Below are 19,857 nucleotides of genomic sequence, written 5' to 3'. Positions count from 1 at the left end.
GAAAATCTGTCCCAGAGATACTTGTATTCAGTACTATTTGAAAGTTAACTTCTGTAGGGCCTTAAAAAATTCAGTTTGCCCTACTCCCATTCATAGAATTTGTGTTTCACTGGATCTTTAGAAGGGTCCAGCGGCTATCATTTTAAGAAGCTAGCAGATTTGCTGATGCACACCTGGGATTAAGAATAGTTTTATAACAGGGCCGGGTAGCTCAGTAGGTTAAGATCTGCCTTTGGCTCATGTCATGATTCCAGGGTCCTAGGATTGAGCCCTGCATCGGGCTCCCTGCTCAATGGAGAGTCTGCTTCTCCCTCTCCCTCTGCTGCTTCCCCTGCTTTGTGCTGTCTGTCAAATAAATAAAATAAATAAATAAATAAAAGGAATAGTTCTATAACAGTGGTTTCAAAGTGAGGTCCCTGCGTCAGCAACCTCAGCATCACCTGGAGCTTATTAGAAAGGTAAATTCTCAGATCCCCACCTAGACCTACTGAATCTGAAACTCGGGGGGTAAAGCTCAGCAATCTGTGTTTTAATAAGTCTACAAGGAGAATTTGTGGTGCCTTGGTTGTGCAGTGGGGTTAAGCATCTGACTCTTGGTTTCCGTTTGGGTCATGATATCAGGGTCATGAGATCAAGCCCTGTGTTGGGATCTACACTGAACACAGAGCCTGCTTGACATTCTCTTTCCCTCTCCCCCTCCCGCTAATGCTCTCTCTCTCTCAAATAAATCTTTTAAAAAAAAATCTATAAGGAGATTTTGATGTGTGCTGAAGTTTGAGGAATATTATTCTAGAAAATAGTTTGGTTTGGGATTGAATCCTAAATTTCATGTAATTTAATCTATTTCAGGAGGCTGTAAACTGGATTGTTTAAAATACGATTCAAAGGGCACCTGGGTGGCTCAGTCAGTTAAGTGTCTGGTTAAACATCTGATTCTTGGTTTCAGCTCAGGTCAAGATCTTAGGGTTGTGAGATTGAGTCTCGTGGCAGTGAGGCCCAAACTCAGCACAAAGTCTGCTTGGGATTCTCTCTCCCTCCCCCTCTGCCCCTTCTCTTGTGAGCACATGCTTGCTTTCTTTCTCTCTCAGATAAATAAATAAAATCTTTACGAAAAATAAAATACATTTCGCTTACATTTATCCTAAAGGAGCAAGTGATTTTTTTTTTTTAATAGGACTGACGATGAAGAACAAACACGGATTAGTCTGAATTGTAGTCAGGAGGCTTTGATACAGGTGGTGGCTTTTCTTTCCCAGAGCAGACAGTTCTATCAGAAGACCGAAATTCTGTCACTGGAGAAGGTAATAAAAATATATTACTGTGCATTTTTGACGGATTCATTTGTAAATTGTTAGATTGACAGGCTGTTTACTTAAGCACAAGGTGGTGTTGAGTGCATAAAATACCCTGAAAAATATATTGAGAAAGGAAGACATTCCAGGAGTGGAAAAGTGTTGGTAGATGTTTAGTCTGTTCAGGCTGCTATAACACGTTTGGGCTCTATGTGGATAGCTTTTGAAGAACAGAAATGTATTTCTCACAGTTTGGGAGGCTGGGAAGTCCCAGGTAATGGTACCAACAGATGTGGAGTGGCATCTGGTGAGGGCCCACTTCCTGGTTCATCAGTGGCGCCTTCTCTCTGTGTCCTCACATAAAGGGAAGGACTAGGGATATCTCTCGGAGGCTATTTTATAAGCGAATCCCAGTCATGTGGGCTCCCCACTCATGACTTAAGTACCCCCCAAGGGCTCCACCTCTTAATACCATCACCTTTGGGGGTTAGGATTTCAACATATCAATTTGTGTGGGGCAGATACATTCAGGTCATAGCAGTGCCGTACTTTGAAAAAAAGTTCTGGTTTTGGGGTACCTGGGTGGCTCAGGCCATTAAGTGTCCGTCTCTTGGTTTTGGTTCAGGTCATGATCTCATGAGGTGGGTCATGAAGTGGGGCTCCATGCTGGGTGTGGATCCTGCTCAAGACTCCCCCTCCCCCCAAGCTCACATGTGTGCTCTCTCTCAAAAAAAAAAGTAATAAAAAATAATTTTAAAGATTCTGTTTTGTTTTTTTTTAAGATTTTTTGAAAAATTTATTTAGTTGAGAGAGAGAAACAAGCAGGGTGAGGGGCAGAGGGAGAAGCAGACTCCCCACTGAGCAGGGAGCCAGTTGCAGGGCTTGATCCCAGGACTCCAGGATCATGACCTGAGCTGAAGGCAGATGCTTAACCGACTGAGCCACCCAGGCACCCGTAAAGATTCTGTTTTTTACTGAAGTGTAGTTGATACCTAGTATTACATAGCAGTACTTTTTAGGGTTAGAGACTCCGTTACAGGTTATAGATTCTGTCTCTTTTATACCCTCTGCCTGGACCATTTTATTTGCTCCTTTAACAACTGACCGCTATTTATATAATGATTCCTGTATCTTGATTTTTCTGGCTCAGAATGCTTTCTTAAGGTAAAAAGTTAAACCTATATTTCCAGGGACTCTGTGGACATTTTCCTCCTAATGGATCCCACAGGTACTTCAATATATACAAATACTGACCTTATCTCCTGTATCACCCCTTTATTTTTATTTATTTATTTTTTAGAGAGAGCATGCACACCCGTGAGAGCAGGGTTTGGGGGGAGGGGCAGAGAGAGGGGGAGAGAGAGACTCTTAAGCAGGCTCCACCCTGAGATCATGACCTGAGCCGAAGTCCAGAGTTAGATGCTTAACTGATGGAGCCGCCCAGACGCCCCTACATCACCCCTTTAAATATTTTTTCTGTTTCATTGGTGGCATCATCATCTACCTTATTTTCTAAGTTTCCACAACTCTGCCTTGCCTCTCATAATATCCAAGCCCTGCTGATTCTGTCCCCAAATCAAAACTGTCTCTTCTCTATTTGCTTTGTCATCGTAGTAGTTGAAACTCTCATCTTTCGTCACCTGGGAGTTGAGTAGTCTCCCTAGTGGGCACCTGAAAGAGACAGTCCATGCTTTCGGGCACAGTGTACAAAGCCTTCATGACTGGCTATGCCTTCTGTCCCTAGCCCTGCTCTGCACACCAGCTAGAGTGTCTGCTCTTGGATCCACCGTGAGCTTATGCCTTCCACATTTCACCCTATCCCTTTCCTACTACACGGCACTTACCATCACTTCTTTTTTTTTTTTTTTTTTTTTTTTTTTTTTAACCTTTTTTCTGATCTGGGAGACCCAAGTCTCTGTAAAACCTTTGATTCCAGGAGCCTGGGTGGCTCAGTCAGTTAAGCATCTGCCTTCGGCTCAGATCATGATCCCAGGGTCCTGGGATCGAGCCCCACATCAGGCTCCTTGCTCAGCGGGAAGCCTGCTTCTCCCTCTGCCTGCTGCTCCCCCTGCTTGTGTTCTCTTTCTCTCTCTGACAAATCTTAAAAAAACAACAACAAAAAGAACCCCTTTGATTGCACTTCCTCCAAGTACCCTCACGTCAAGTACCAGCTCATTTATTCTGTGGTTTCTTTGTGCTTCCATAAAATAGCACCTCTCCTGTATTTAAACACTTTTATTATGATTAGTTATCTAAACCTTTGCCTTTCCAGAAGACTGAGCTCGTAGAAGTCAGAGAATGTTTTTGTCAGGTTTGCATCCCGAGACTTTAGCCTGGTGCTGGCTATAGTAAGCTCACAGTGTGCATGTTTTATTCTCATCATTTGCTGTTTGTTTTCTAGGACGAAGATGGATAGTTTTTCTAACTTCTCTTTCTCCTCAGCCTCTGCTTCTACATACTGGAATGGGACGGTTATGCACACTGGATGAATCTGTTTCCTTGGCAACCATGATTGAGCGAATCAAAAGGCACCTTAAACTATCTCATGTTCGCCTTGCTCTTGGGGTAGGAAGGACCTTAGGTAAATATGTACCGTTTATTTGTCTGGTGTATCTACTAATGTAGTATTATGTAGTGTTTGGGCAAAAGTTGAAGCTCTTGGTTATAGTCATATAAGTGACAGGAAACATGTTAGCTCATGGGAGATGACTGGTTTATTTTATCAGTCAGAGTGGCCTAGGTTATGCTGTGGTATACATCTTATTGGCTCAAACAAGATTTATATCTCTCTCATATTTGGTGTTCATTTCAAGTCAGCAGCAGAAGTCTCCTCACTGTAGACTGATTTCTGTTGCAGAGGGAGAGTTTTGGAGGGTCTTAAAGCATCAGTTAAGTATGCTAGCCTGGACATGATACATTTTCTGTTCAACTCATTGTCCAGAATTAATCACATTGCCAGTACAAGTCAGGGCATGAAATGCAGTCCTACCATGGGCCAAGAAGAGAGCTGGAAATTGTTATTGCTGCAATTCACAATGCAAATGTTACTTTTACAATACTGATGATATTTTATAATGAGGTGCAAAGTGACCCACTGCAGTTTGAGTCTTATAGCCACTTCCTTGTCTTTTGGCTTTTCCCAGTATTTTGGGGAGCAAAGGAGGTGAACAGACCATTTGTCCTGCAGTGAGCCTAGCAGTGTACTGAACGTCCTAAGTATGTGAATTCCCACTGCAAAGGCAGTGAGTGGGGCATACTTGTGCTGAGTGTGGATTCTGAATGCCTTGGGTTCAAATTTGTCCTATTTGCTGCATGACTTTCGCGAGTCAGTGAACACCTCTGTGTCATGGTAGGCTCATCTGTTAAAACTGCAGTAACAGTAAGAAAACCTTACTCATCAAGTTAGTCCAAGCCATGTGACAGGGCACAGTGACTGGCATACATAACATGCTAGCTGTTAATCATGTGGGAGGTATTATTATTCCCATTATATTACAGGTTCAGACAAATAGGTAACTTAGTCCCCACACAACTTGTGGAAGTTAGTTTCCAAAGAAAATGGGTGACAGAGATGGGATTTGACTTCTGATCCAACCGCAAAGCTGCTTTTTTGATTTTTTCTTTCAGACTTAACATTTTTATGTTATTTATTGATTGATTTAATTTTTTAAAGATTTATTTATTTTGGAGAGAGAGCAAGCACGCACGCACGTGGGTGTGCGTGGGGGGTGGGGTCGGGAGGGTCAGAGGGAGAGGGAGAGACAGTCCCAAGCAGAGGCTGCACTGAGCACGGAGCCTAACGTGGGGCTTGATCTCCTGACCCTAAGATCACAACCTGAGTTGAAACCAAGAGTCGGACGCTTAACCACCTGTGCCACCCTGGTGCCCCTGTTTCATTTATTTTAATTCAAGTATACTTAACATACAATGTCATATTAGTTTCAGGTGTTCAGCAAGTCTGTAGACGCTGCTGTGCTCACTAAGTGTGCCTACCAGTCTATCACCATACAACACTATACGATACCAGTAATCATTTTCCTTGTGCTGTGCCTTTTGTCCCCATGACTTACTCATTCTGTAAGTGGACATGTCTCCTACTCCCCTTCACGTATTTTGCCCATTCCCCCTCTCCTCTGGCAACCATCTGTTCTCTGTATTTATGGCTCTCCTGCTTTTTATTTCTTCTTTTGTTTTTTTTTAGATTCCATGTATGATTCCTCATTATGGTATCTGTCTTTCCGTCTGACTTATTTCACCTAGCATAATACCCTCTAGGTCCATCCATGTTGTTGCAAATGGCAAGATCTCCTTTTTTGTGGCAGAGTAATGTTTCATTATGTATACTTACCACATTTTTCTCCGTTTATCTGGTGATGAGCATTTAGTTTGCTTCCTTAGCTTGGCTGTTGTAAATAATGCTGCAGTAAATGTAGGGGTGCATATGTCTTTTCAAGTTTGTGTGTTTACTTTCTTTGCGTAAATAGTAGTGGGATTACTGGGTCATATGGTATTCTATTTTTAATTTGTTGAGGAACCTCCATACTGTTTTCTACAGTGGCTGCACCAGTTTGCATTCCCAACAGTACATGAAGATTCCTTTTTCTCCACATCCTTGCCAGCATTTGTTATTTCTTGTCTTTTTGATTTCATCCTTTCTGACAGGTGTGAATGATACCTCCTTGTGGTTTTTGATTTGCATTTCTCTGATGGTGAGTTGAGTATCTCTTCACGTGTCTGATGGCCATCTGTATGTCTTTGAAAAAATGTTCAGGTTTTCTGCCCATTTAAATCGGGGACTTTTTGTTTTTTTAGTGTTGAGTTGTATAAGTTCTTAATATATTTTGGATGTTAACCTGTTTTTGGATTTATCATTGCAAATATCTATTCCCTTTCCAGTAAATTGCCTCTTCATTGTGTCGATGGTTTCCTTTGCTGTGTAAAAGTTTTTTGTTTTAATTAAGATTTTATTTTTTTGAGAGAGAGCAAGAGAGCAAACACAGGGTGAGGGGCAAAGGGAGAGTCAGACTCCCTGCTGAGCAGGGAGCCCAGTGTGGGGCTCAATCCAGGACTCCAGGATCATGACTTGAACCAAAGGCAGACGCCTAACTGACTGAGCCACCCAGGTGTCCCTGTGCAAAAGCTTTTTATTTTGGTGTTGTTCCAGTAGTTTATTTTTGCTGATGTTTACCTGGCCTCAGGAGACCTATCTAGAAAAGTATTGTTAAGGCCACTGTAAGAGAAATTACTGCCTATGTTTTCTTTTAGGAGTTTTATGGTTTCAGGTTTCACATTTAAGTTTTTAATCCATCTTGAGTTTATTTTTGTGTATGGTGGTAGGATAGGGGTCCAGTTTCATTCTTTTGCATGTAGCTGTCCAGTTTTCCCAGCATCATTTGTTGAACGGACTTCTTCCCATTGCATATTCTTTTTTGAAGATTTTTTTTTTTTGAAGATTTTTTTTTGAAGATTAATTGACCATATATAAATGTGGGCTTATGTCTGGGCTCTATGCTGTTCCATTGATCTGTGTGTCTCTTTTTGTGCCAGTACCATGCTGTTTTGATTATTAAACCTTTGTGGTATATCTTGAAATCAAGAAGTGTGATGCCTCCAGCTTTGTTCTTTCTCAAGATTGCTTTGGCTATTCAGAGTCTTTTATGATTCCATACAAATTTTAGTATTATTTGTTCTAGTATCATGAAAAATGCTGTTGGTAATTGCATTGAATCTGTAGATTGCTTTTGGTAGTATGGACATTTTAACATTCCATTATCAAATCCATGATAATGGATTATCTTTCCATTTGTGTCATCTTCAATTTCTTGTATCAGTGTTTTATAGTTTTCAGAGTACAGGACTTTCACCTCCTTGGTTAAGTTTATTCCTATTTTATTACTTTTGGTGCAATGGTAAATGGAATTGTTTCCTTAATTTCTCTTTCTGCTATTTCATTATTAGTGTATAGAAATGTAACATTTCTATATATTAATTTTGTATTTTGCAACATTGAATTTATTACTTTTAATGGTTTTTTGATGGCGTCTTGGGGTTTTTTTGTATACTGTCGTGGCACCTACAAATAGAGTTTTATTTCTTCCTTATCAATTTGGATATCTTTTATTTCTTGTTTGTTTGCTATGACTGGGACTTCTGGTGGCAAGAGTGGGCATTCTTATCTTATTCCTGAGCTTAGAGGAAAAGCTCTCAGTTTTTCACCATTGAGTATGATGTTAGCTGTGGGTTTCTCCATATATGGCCTTTATTATGTTGAGGAATGTTTCCTCTAAACCCACTCTGTTGAACAGATGTTGAATTTTGTCCAATGCTTTTTCTGCACCTATTGAGATGATCATATGATTTTTATCCTTCACTTTGTTAACATGGTGTATTACATTGATTTTATGACTATTGAAGCATCCTTGCATCCCTGTAATAAATGCTACTCGATCGTGGTGAATGTATTGTTGAATGTGGTTGGCTAATATTTTGTGGAGGATTTTTGCATCTGTGTTCACTGGGGATATTGGCCTGTAGTTTGGGAGTGTCTTTGTCTGATTTTGGAATTGGGGTAATGCTGGCCTTGTAGAATGTATTTGGAAGATTTCCTTCCTCTTCTATTTTTTGGAATAGTTTGAGGAGAATAAATATTAACTCTTGTAGAATTCACCTGTAAATTCATCTAGACTTGTATTTGTTGGGAGTTTTTTGATTATCAGTTTGGTTTTGTTACTAGTAATCAGTCTGTTCAGATTTTCTATTTATTCCTGATTCATTTTTGGAAGATTGTGTATTTCCAGGAGTTTATCCATTTCTTCTGCGTTGTTCAGTTTGTTGGCATGTGATTTTTCGAAGTAGTCTCTCATCCTTTGTATTTCTTTTGTGTCAGTTGTTACTTTTCATTTCTGATTTTTTAAATTTGGGTCCTCTCTGTTTTTCTTGAGTCTGGCCAAAGGTTTATCAATTTTGTTTATCTTTTCAAAGAAACGAATCTTGGTTTCACTGATCTTTCCTATTGTTGGGTTTTCGGGTTTTTTGTGGGTTTTTTTAGTCTTTTTCATTTATTTCTGCTCTGCTCTTTTATTTCCTTCCTTCTACTGACCTTGGGTTTTGTTCTTTTTCTAATTCCTTTAAGTATAAGGTTAGATTGTTTACTTCAGATATTTCTTGTTTCTTGAGGTAGGCCTGTATCACTGTAAATTTTCCATAGAACTGCTTTTGCTGAGTCTCAGATTTTGGACCATTGTGTCTTCATTTCCATTTGTCTCTCTGTATTTTTTTATTTCTTCTTTGATTTCTTTGTTGACCCATTGGTTGTTTAGCTTTCACATATTTGTGGTTTCTTCCAGTTTTTTTCTTGTGTTTGATTACTAGTTTCATGCCTTGTGGTCTGAAAAGATGCATGATTCGATTTCATTCTTAAGTTTAGAGACTTCGGGGCAGCTAGGTGGCTCAGATGGTTAAGCATCTGCTTTCAGCTTAGGTCGTGATCTCAGGGTCCTGGGATTGAGCCCCACATTGGGCTCCCTGCTTGGCGAGGAGTCTGTTTCTCCCTCTCCTTCTACTGCTCTCCCTGCTTGTGCTCTCTCGCTCTCTCTCTGTCAAATAAATAAATAAAATCTTTTAAAAAAATTACTGAGACTTGTTTTGGGGCCTAACATGATTTATCCTGGAGAATCTTCCATGTACACTTGAAAAGAAGGTGTATTCTGGTTTTTTTGGGATGGAATGTTCAATGTATATCTGTTAGGTTCATCTGGACTAATGTGTCATGCAAAGACACTGTTTCGTTATGGATTTTCTGCCTGGATGATTTATCCATTGATGTAAGTGGGTGTTAAAGTTCCCTACTATAATGGTATTACTGTCAAGTTTTCCTTTTATGTCTGTTAATATTTGCTTTATGTACCTAGGTGCTCTGATGTTGGGTGCATAGATATTTATAATTGGTATATTTTCTTTTTGCATTGATCCTTTATCATCATGTAATGCCCTTCTTTGTCCCTTGTTAGTCTTTGTTTTAAAGTCTGTTTTGTCTGATGTAAGTGTTGCTACCTTGGTTTTTTTTTTTTTTCCTTTTGCTTCCATTTGCATGGTATATCTTTTTCCATTTCTGCTCCTTCATTTTGTATGTGTCTTTAGGTGTGAGGTGAGTCTCTTGTAGGCAGCATATAGTTGGGTCTTGTGTTTTATCTGTTCTGCCACCCTAAGTTTATTGATTGGTGCATTTAGACCATTTACATTTAAAGTAATTACTGATAGGTATGTACTCACTGTTATTTAGTTTCTGGTTGTTTATGTAGTTCTTCTCTGTTCCTTTCTTCTCTTGCTCCCTTTCCTTGTAATTGATGATTTTCTTTAGTGTTAGCTTGGCTTTCTTTTCTCTTCATTTTTTGTGTATCTGTTACAGGTTTTGTGTTTGTGGTTACCAGGAGGTTTGCATCAGGCTCCACGCTCAGTGGGGAGTCTGCTATAGAATCCTAAGTATATAACCATCTATAATAATGTGATGGTCACTTAAGTTGGAACACATTTTGTTTTTAAATTTATTCATTTTAGAAAGAGAAAGTGAGCAAGTGGGGGGAGGGGCAGAGGGAGGGAGAATCCTGAAGCAGGCTCCCCGCTGAGCCCGGAGCCCCATGTGGGGCTCAATCCCAGGACCCCAAGATCATGACCCAAGCCAAAATCAAGAATTGGCTGCCCAGCTGACTGAGACACCCAGGTGCCCCAGTTGGAACTCATTTTAAAAGAACTTCTTTTTTACTCCCTCCTCCATGTTTTTTGTATACATTATCTTATTTTACTTCTTTTTGTTCGTAACTTTCTTCTAATTACGGCTTTTTCTTTTCCACGTAAAGAAGTTCTTTAATATTTTTTGTAAGTCTGGTTTAATGGTGGTGAGCTCCTTCAACTTTTGCTTGCCTGGGAAACTCATTTTATCTCTCCTTCAAATCTGAATGATAATCTTGCTGGGTAGATTATTCTTGGTGGTAGGTTTTTTTCCATTTAGCACTTTAAATATATCCTGAACATTCCCTTTTGGCCTGCAAAATTTCTTCTGAAAATCAGCTGATAAAATTCTCTTCTAGTCCTTGACATTTTAATTATTATGTGTCATGGTATGGACCTCCTCAGGTTCATTTTGTTTGAACTCTCTGTGCTTCCTGAACTTGAATGTCTGTTTCCTTCTCCTGATCAGGGAAGTTTTTAGCTATTATTTCTTTAAGTAAGTTTTGTGGCCTCTTTCTTTCTCACTTCTCCTTCTTGGACTCATATAATGCTAATGTTTGTTAGCTTGATGATGTTGAAGAGATCCCTCACTGTATCCTCGTTGAAAAAATGTTTTTCTTTTTGCTGTTCAGGTTGGTTGTGTTCCATCACCTTGTTTTTCAGATCACTGATCCATTCTTCTGCATCCACTAATCTGTTGATTTCCTCTAGTGTATTTTTCATTTCAGTTATATTCTTCAACTCAGATAGGTTCTTTATGTTTTCTGTCTCTGTTGAAGTTCTCACTGAGTTCTTCCACTCTTCTCTGTAGTCTGGTGAGCATTATTATGACCATTTCTTTAAACTCTGCCTGGCATATTGCTTATCTCTGTTTCATTTAGTTCTTTTTCTGAGGTTTCGTCTTGTTCTTTCATTGGGAATTTACTCCTCAGTCTCCTTGTTTTGCTTGGCTTTCTGTGTTCATATCTGTGAATTAGGCGGAACAGCTACTTCTCCTAAACTTGAAGGGATGGTCTTGTGTATGATCATCCCTGTGTAGGCTGTATGTGCCCGGTGACTTTGGCTGGCTGGCTGGACGGTGTCTGGCATGATCTGGGAGTCCCAGGGTACTCTGTGCTGGGGCTATCCTAGTGGGATGGCAGGAGCTAAAGTGGGCATGGACCAGGATGGTCCTGAGGCTCTCAGAGAATGCCCTGGTAGGACAGCTGAAGCTGAAGTGGGTACACACCGGGGGGGGTGTCCCTTGGCTCTCAGTGTAGAGGGCATCCTGGCAGGATAACTGAAGCTGAAGTGGGTGTAAGCCGAGTGTCCCAGGGTGCTCTGTGCAGGGGGTGCCTTAGTGGGGCAGCTGGAGCAGAGGTGGGGAGTGGGCTGGGGAGGTCCCAAGGTGCTTTATGCAGGGGCACCCTGGCAGGATAGCTGTAGCTGAAGTGGTACAGGGCTGGGGATCCCGGGGCTCTCCATGCAGAGAGCCCCTCTTTTAAAATACCCCAGGGGATGCCTGGGTGGCTCAGTCAGTTAAGTGTCTGACTCTAGATTTTGGCTCAGGTCATGATCTCAGGGTCCTGGGATCAAGCCCTGCATCAGGCTCCACGCTCAGTGGGGAGTCTGCTTGAGGATTCTCTCTCCCTCCGCCCCAACCCTGGTCACACTTGCGCACACACACACTCTCTCTCTCTCTCAAATGAATAAATCTTTAAAATACCTCTAATGTAGTGACCACTAATGAAGTGTCCATTCTAGAAGCCTTAAGGGCTAAATACTTGTTGGATTTGGGCTTCAAAGTTTGTTATTTTGCTCTTCAACTCTTCAGAGGTTGTTCTTTTAGAGTAAATATATTTTAAAATATATGTCAAATCAGCTTGTAGCATTTCTTTAACTAGCTGTTTTGGTTCCTCACCTGAGAACAGAGATAGTACCTGCCTACCTTTCACCTTTGCATGGAAACCCAGGAGAGGTCACTTTACCTAGCAGCAGGGATAAAGCCTAGAGCTGCGCAGTTAGCACTGTTCAGTGGTACCTTCCGTGGACTTGTGCAGCCACGTACATCTGAAGAAATAACAGCCCTGTGTTGGGTTATTTATGCAATACCAAAGAATAATCTGCTTGTTTCTATGAAGACATGCTTTGTTATTTTTTAAAATTCAGTAAGCAAAGTTGATGTACTGGTGATGAGACCAGACTGAAATCTGTATTACATGAAGGATTCTTGACACAAATTATAATGCTAAAATGAAGGGCAATTGTAAAGTATTGGTCTTCTTGTTTCCTTTATCCTAAAGAGTCTCCAGTCAAAGTTGTGGCCCTCTGCGCTGGTTCTGGGAGCACGGTGCTGCAGGGGGTGGAGGCCGATCTTCACCTCACAGGTAGGACAGCCTTTGGGTCTCCTTTTCTTTTTTTGTGTGTATCCTTTCCCAACCTTGGTTTATGTTTTACAAGATAAAAAATAGATTTTAGGACAGCACTTGGTATATAAATGGATCTGATAACTGTTGTTTGAACCTGAACTAAACAGGAACCACACTGAAATTGGAGACAGATCATATTCTTTGTAGAGGGGGAAAAAAATCATTTAGCAGTTTATTATTAGATTATCTAAAAGACTGATGTTGAGCATTTATTTAACCTGTCTTCTTCCTACACATGATTTCTTTTTCTGGGACACTTTCTACCTTTCCACCTTAGCCAGAAAATGGTTCTTACTCAGCCCTTAGAGCCAGTCATTAGTTCCTGTCAGTTCTAGCTCCAGAATCTTCACAGAGCCTTTCCTCTTGTCTCTGCTCAGGCGTCATCTCCTACCTGAAATACTTTGGTAAGTCCCTAATCTTAGTCTTCCACATACGCCCCCCAAATTAACTGTTGTTCACAAGTACAGATTTAATGGGCTGTAGTATTACCCTAGCTACAAAGCCTTCAGCGATTTCCTTTCTGTGTCTTGGGCGAGCCTGAACGTCCGTCCTCTTCGATGCAGCCTCTGCTTATGCCGTTTTCTCCAGCCGGAACGCCTTTCTGGCCCCTTCCTTTATACTTGTAGCGATAAGCTCGGATACCTCCTCAGAGAAGCTTTTCCCGTCACTGTCTGGCTCCTGCCCTGATGGCATGCCTTCCTCTCCAATCCCTGTCACTTTGTCCTTCACCTCTAGGATACATTTCTTTTGGACAGTAATTGTTTGGCACCCAGGCTTGACATTCTGTCCTAGAGGCTAACATCTAATAGGTAACATGGCCTCTTGTTCAAAGGATTTGGAGGCACTTGATACATTTGCTGATACCAGCTGCATTTCCAACTCTGTTCCTCCTTAGGGTTAGGAGAGAGGGAGTTAATTACTTTTTCCAGGGTACCTGGCTGGCTCAGTCAGTAAAGTGTGTAACTCTTGGTCTTGGGGTTGTAAGTTCGAGCCCCACGTTGGGTACAGAGATTACTTAAAAACAAGATGTTTAAAAAAAAATTACTTTTTTGACTTCTAGGACCAGAATCCAGGGTCTTAACCCCCTGGCCATTCCCATGGCTACTTCCTAAGCCTCTGCATTATTACTCCTCTCCTGCCCCCCATGTCCGTGCCCCTTATTATCTAGCACACCCTCCTTCAGAGGCTGCTGAACTTTGTCACATCCGGAAGTATAGAGGTGCAGCATCTGAGCAAGCCTGATGTAATTGCTCTGAACTTATTAAAAATATACACAACCGTTACCCGTTTTCTATTCTTCTAAAGATGTTATAATTTTTATAAGCCCTCCAACTTGTACCAGATTGAAGTAAACTTTCAGGGGAGCCTGAGTGGCTTAGTTGTTAAGTGTCTGCCTTCGGCTCGGGTCATGGTCTCGGGGTCCTGGGATTGAGCCCCGCATCGGGCTCCCTGCTCAGTGGGAAGCCTGCTTCTCCCTCTCCCACTCCCCCTGCTTGTGTTCCCTCTCTCGCTGTGTCTCTCTGTCAAATAAATAAATAAAATCTTTAAAAAAAAAAAAAAAGGAAAAAGCTTTCAATGCATAAGCAATTTGACAGACTATCTTATAGCATTATATGACTAATTTTAGTATTTATTGTTTTAATTTTTTAAATACTTATTTTAAAGAGCAAAAGCGAGCAGGGGAGGGGTAGAGGAGAGAATCTTCAAGCTGACTCCCTGCTGAGCATAGAGACTGACCTGGGGCCCGATCCCACAACCCTGAGGTCATGACCTGAGCTGAAACCAAGAGTAGGATGCTCAACCGGCTGAGCCACCCAGGCTCCCCATGACTATTTTAAAATTAACTGTAGGGGCACCTGGGTGGCTCAGATGGTTAAGCGTCTACAGCTCGGGTCATGATCTTACGGTTGTGGGATCGGGTCCCGCATCAGGCTCCTTGCTCAGCAGGGAGTCTGCTTGTCTCCCTCTCCCTCTGCTCTTCTCCTTGCTCTCTCTTTCTCTCTCACTGTTAAATAAATAAATCTTAAAAAAAATGTAAGGGGCGCCTGGGTGGCTCAGTCGTTAAGCATCTGCCTTCAGCTCATGTCATGATCCTAGGGTCCTGGGATTAAGACCCGCATCAGGTTCCCTGCTCTGCAGGAAGCCTGCTTCTCCCTCTCCCACTCCCCCTGCTTGTGTTCCCTCTCTCGCTGTGTCTCTCTCTGTCAAATAAATAAATAAAATCTTAAAAAAAAAAAAATACATATATATATATATAATTACAGCATTTTACTTTGAAAAAATTTCAGACTTGGGGAAAAGTTGCAAGGATAGTACAATGAACTTTTGTATGCCCTTCACTTAAGATTACTAATGGTTATGGGGCACCTGGGTGGCTTAATCGGTTAAATGTCTGACTTGATCTCGGCTCAGGTCTTGATCTCAGGGTCGTGAGTTCAAGCCCTATATTGGGCTCCACACTGAGCATGGAGCTACTTAAAAAAATAAATGAGTAATAAAGGTTACTGATGGTTATATTTTGCTACATTTGCACATTCTGTGTCACATAAATATGTGTGTATAAATATATTTCTGTTTATGTGTTTCCCCCAAAACCATTTTGTAATAAATTGTATACATGACCTTTTATCTTATCCCTAAATACATCAGTATATGTCTCCTAAGGATGAAGACATTATATGACCATGCACAGTGATGAAATACAGGAATTTAATATTGTTAAAACACCTATTTAATATGTAGTCTATATTTAAATTTTGCCAATTGATCAGAATTGTATCATTTCTTTTTCTGATTGGTATCTAGTCCCTCCCTGGTCACTGCATCTAGAATGCATCTTTGTCCAGAGCACTGTCATTTTTGAAGAGTATAGACCATTTGTTTTGTGGCATATCTCTCAGTTTGGGGCATGTGATTGTTTTCTCATAAATAATGACTTTCTTAAAACTAGGTTTGTTTTTTTTTTAACTATTAAGCAATATGTGCAAAGATAAATTAATGCAATTCAAAATTGTTAAAATAGCCTTCCTATCTGGTTACTTGGGGAAATACAAAGTGTCTTATCTGGCTGACCTTGGTTGTCTGTGATCTCTGAGGTATCACTTTGAGTTATAACTTTAGGGATGAAAAGTACCCAGCTCAGAGACCACACACAGGCCTGTGCTGATGTCCGTCACCCTTCCCTTGAGCGGAACATGGTAGTATCAGGTCATTAAGGGCAATATTGTGGAAGGACCAGCAGATGGGGTGCTTGCTCCTTGCAAATATAAATTCTCTCTCATTTGCTCTTTCTTTCCCACAGCTACCATCCTGAGCTAGGCCTTGCTTCCCTTTTAGCTTTTATTCAACTATTATTCAGCTATTATTGCAGAGTCTTTGCAGACTCCTCCACTCTCACACCTTCTCCTTAGAGCATTTCTAACCGTCTAGGCCACCGAACTTGTCTCTCCTGAAGCATGCCTTCTAACTTGGGCCCGTTAGGGTCTTTTTTTCTATTACAGATTAAGATATTTCACTATTACAGATTAAGATATTTTGGGTGCGCCTTGGTGGCTCAGTCGGTCAAACATCCGACTCTCAGTTTCAGCTCTGGTCATGATCTCAGGGTCGGGAGGCTGGGCACCACGCTCCGCAGGCAGTCTGCTTGAGAGTCTCTCTCCCCCTCTGCCCCTCCGCTCGTGTGTTCTCTAAAATAAATAAGTAAATAAAATCCTAAAAAAAAAAGACATTTTAAAAGGTGCTTGAATAAAAACTATCCCATATTATGAAATTTCATATGTTGGGGAGCAGGGGGAAGTGTGGGGGGTTGAAAATTTCTCAGGGAGAAAAAACCTTTTTTTCTTATTTTTTTAATGCTAAATTTTAGGGCTCTAAACATATTTCAAAATTATGCCTGTTATGAACAAGCCAAATTGTGCAGTGTCTTTTTGCTGTTAAATTTGAAAGTCATCACATTCACAAATGGGGTTTTTAAAAATTCAAAACACTTGAGTTTTCCCAAAATCTTTTTATAAAAGATGAGATCCTCTTCTGCCAGTAACTTCAGAATTTCTGGAAATTTTGCCGAAGTCAAAGGAAAATAAATGCCCTGTTTTTATTTTTATTTTTTTAGCTTGTCTTTTAGAAATAACCTTAAACTCATTTCATCTTTATGAATTAGACTAGAGTTTATACTGAAAATTTTGGTGTTCACAAAGCATAAAGGAGTCTTTGGAAAGTATACCTAGGATTTTCTGGAGGTATTTGTTATGTAATATTTATATGAGAGAGTTTTCTGAAAGCCCCAGTTTACTTAACAGTGGTCACTTATTTTATAATGGAAACATTTTGTGTTTTTTGTTTTTTTGTTTAAAGTAGGCTCCAGGCCCAGCATGGAGCCCAAGGCAGGGCTCAAATTCATAACCCTGAGATCAAGAGGTGAACTGAGATTAAGAGAGAAGTTTAACCAGTGAGCCCCCCCAAGCGCCCCTAATGGAAACATTTGGAATGGGTGTCCTTATGGGTCTGGTTCTGGCAGTGTTAGAAACTGTTGCATATGCGGCTTTAGATACTTGTCTTGAGCAGGCCAAGGAGAAAGAATTTGGAATTCTCAGTGGGATGGTCTCTTTCTAAATTGGAGGACATGTAGGGGCGCCTGGGTGGCTCAGTTGTTGAGTGTCTGCCTTCGGCTCAGGTCATGATCCCAGGGTCCTGGGTTCGAGCCCCGCATCGGGCTCCCTGCTTGGTGGGAGGCCTGCTTCTCCCTCTCTCACTCTCCGGAGCTTGTATTCCCTCTCTCGCTGTGTCTCTCTCTGTCAAATAAAATCTTTTAAAAAATAAATAAATAAAAGATAAATAAGTTGGAGGACATGTAAGAAAACCTGTACCTGACTTATGGTTCAGCATTCTACAGACTCCATGTCTAATATTTAAGTGTTTGCTCTTTCCTTTGTTGGCAGGTGAGATGTCCCATCATGATGTTCTGGATGCTGTGTCCCAAGGAATAAACGTCATCCTCTGTGAACATAGCAACACTGAACGAGGCTTTCTTTCTGATCTTCAAGATATGCTGGGTGCTCACTTGGAGAATAAGATTAATATTATCCTGTCAGAGACAGACAGGGACCCTCTTCATGTGGTATAAAGCATATATAGCATAAATAACAGGATGACAGTCTGCAAATTGATTGCCTCCCAACTTGAATGCATAACGTGAATCAGTGGAGTTAGAATCCTCCCGGAAGAATGTCTTAGAATGTACATTATTTCTGGTTTGTAAATCTGCTTCACCAAATGTTCTGTAGCTCATATGGTAAAAACCATAACGTAACTACCATTCAAGAACAAGTATTCATTATAAGATGAATTAAGATGATTATACAATGTAAAGCATATATTCATTATAAACTACAGGCGAGATCCACTGAAATCTGTTTACTTAACATTCTGGGTTAAGTTGCTCAAGCAGTCTTCTCCTTAGCTTACTTATAGATGGGATGTGTCGTTCTAGATCTCTCTGCCCTTGGTTAGTTTAAAAATATACTTTAAAAAACTTGAGATTGGAACACTTATTTCTAGGTATCACCCCTCTAGGGGGTGATAATGTCTATCTCTATGTTCCCATTCTCAGATCACTAATCTTTCACCTAAATTTCAGAATCAGGATGAGGTTTTATGTTTTTTTTTTTTAATATAGATGATCATTATTCATGACTATTGTTTTATTGCTTTTTAGGTAACTCACCTGGAATTTTATTAGTAATATTTTTATTGTTATGTTAATCGCCATACATTACATCATTAGTTTTTGATGTAGTGTTCCATGATTCATTGTTTGCGTGTAACACCCATGGAATTTTATTAGTAATATAAAAATGGTTAGCTTTTAGAATAATCCCAGTTATCATACAATATTAACTTTGTGCTAGGCATTCTCAGGTATGTTATAAACACTTTCAATCTTGAGAAACAAGAATATAGGTATTATGATTTCCATTTTACAGATGAGTAAACTGAAACAGGTTAAGTAGTTTGCCCAAGGCCACATGGCTAGGAAATGATGGGAGTTTGGACACAAACTCAGGTAGTCTGGCTCCAGAAGTCTGTGTTCTTTTTTTTTTTTTAAAGATTTTATTTATTTGTTTGAGAGAGCGAGCATGAGAGGGGGGAGGGTCAGAGGGAGAAGCAGACTCCCCGCTGAGCAGGGAGCCCGATGCAGGACTCGATCCTGGGACTCCAGGATCATGACCTGAGCCGAAGGCAGTTGCTTAACCAACTGAGCCACCCAGGCGCCCTCAGAAGTCTGTGTTCTTAACTACTTCTTAATGAACATTGACGAGAAACCTGATACAGGAGGTTTGTAAGAAATCCTGAAGGAAAAAGATCCATTTTAGCTGGGATTTTCTCTGGGTGGTATGGGAGTTTTTTCTTTCGAATTCTTCTATATATATTTCCAGTTTCTCTGCTGAGATTTTTCCTTTGGTAATGACAAAAGCCAGTCTTTTAAAATACCGTCTAAGATGAGAAAGGAAAGCATTTTCTTTCTTTTGTAGGACCCTTATCCTACCAGTCATCTCCTGGAGGATTTGGGATCCTAACTTAAAAATTATTCTTGGTGGTTCACCTGTAATATTGTTGATTCACCACAGAAATAACCAATAAGACCGAGCCTTAAGAAATGCCCCCAATTCGAGGGTTGGAGGAGGAGCCAGGAGAGGAGGTGGGTAGAGAATCCGCAAAGCATCAGAAGCCAAGGAGAAAACTTTGATGGGGAAAGGTCGACATCAAAGTCGAGCCAGTGGGAGAGCAGACAGCTTTGAGAGACTCTTAGTGGCGTTTGCCTCAGTCATTGCTTGTGTTCTTTGTGCTGGGCCCATGGCGATGTGGGGAGAACAGGACGGAAGTTTGGATGGTACTTCAGGGTTTATGGTAATTCCCTATGCTAAAGATACAGAGGGCTTGCAGGGAAGGTTTTCTGGGGCAAGGGGGTGGAGTTCAGTCAAGAGGCACAGCTTGAACCAGCGGTAGGTAGTACACTGAAAAAGCCCAAGTAAGTCATCCGTTATTGTCTGGGCAGAAAGCAGGAGGCAGGAATGATAATGGTCAGAGATGATGCTTAAGAAATAGCTTGGGGGCAGTGATGCTTAAACCTTTTTTTCCTTTGTGGCACACTGAAGGTAGGACATGATTTCACCTTTAACAGTTACTCATCCTGAAGGTTGTGGATTAAATTCCTTTTGTTAGAGTTTCGAAGGGATTTAATGGATCAACGAATTTGTTTATGATTGGACATGCTTATTGCTAAATTGTTTTTTTGTTGTTGAAGAATGCCATTGTTACTACAATTTTTAAAGTTTCTCTACTGGCATGCTAGCGTTTCTAAGTAACTAAAAATACCCCCAAATATGTCCTCTGTAGTTTTTTAAAAATAAAGTATCACCAAAGATGAATTA

General features: G+C 40.7%; 1 protein-coding gene across 11 annotated transcripts in view; it reads left to right on the top strand.

The window, feature by feature from the left end:
• The window catches only part of NIF3L1 (NGG1 interacting factor 3 like 1), a 25,561-nt gene extending 5,704 nt beyond the window's left edge, over nucleotides 1-19,857 (top strand). For 9 of the 11 annotated variants that reach the window (XM_028123265.2, XM_028123255.2, XM_028123245.2 and 6 more), the window contains exons 4-7: nucleotides 1,175-1,301; nucleotides 3,735-3,873; nucleotides 12,302-12,385; nucleotides 17,365-19,857. In XM_028123265.2, coding sequence (XP_027979066.1) covers nucleotides 1,175-1,301; nucleotides 3,735-3,873; nucleotides 12,302-12,385; nucleotides 17,365-17,549 — 535 coding nt within the window. In that variant the 3' untranslated portion in view covers nucleotides 17,550-19,857. Of the gene's footprint in view, nucleotides 1-1,174; nucleotides 1,302-3,734; nucleotides 3,874-5,954; nucleotides 6,002-12,301; nucleotides 12,386-17,364 lie in introns of all 11 variants that reach the window. The other 2 variants (XM_088021600.1, XM_028123314.2) reach the window with 2 other exon arrangements.

The sequence above is a fragment of the Eumetopias jubatus genome, unplaced genomic scaffold (genome assembly GCF_037043125.1).
Source record: "Eumetopias jubatus isolate StellerSeaLion01/CBP00866 unplaced genomic scaffold, mEumJub1_p1.0 scaffold_3, whole genome shotgun sequence".
Classification (NCBI taxonomy): domain Eukaryota; kingdom Metazoa; phylum Chordata; class Mammalia; order Carnivora; family Otariidae; genus Eumetopias; species Eumetopias jubatus.
Note: the sequence above shows the minus strand (reverse complement) of the source record. Positions and strands in the feature narration are given on the sequence as shown.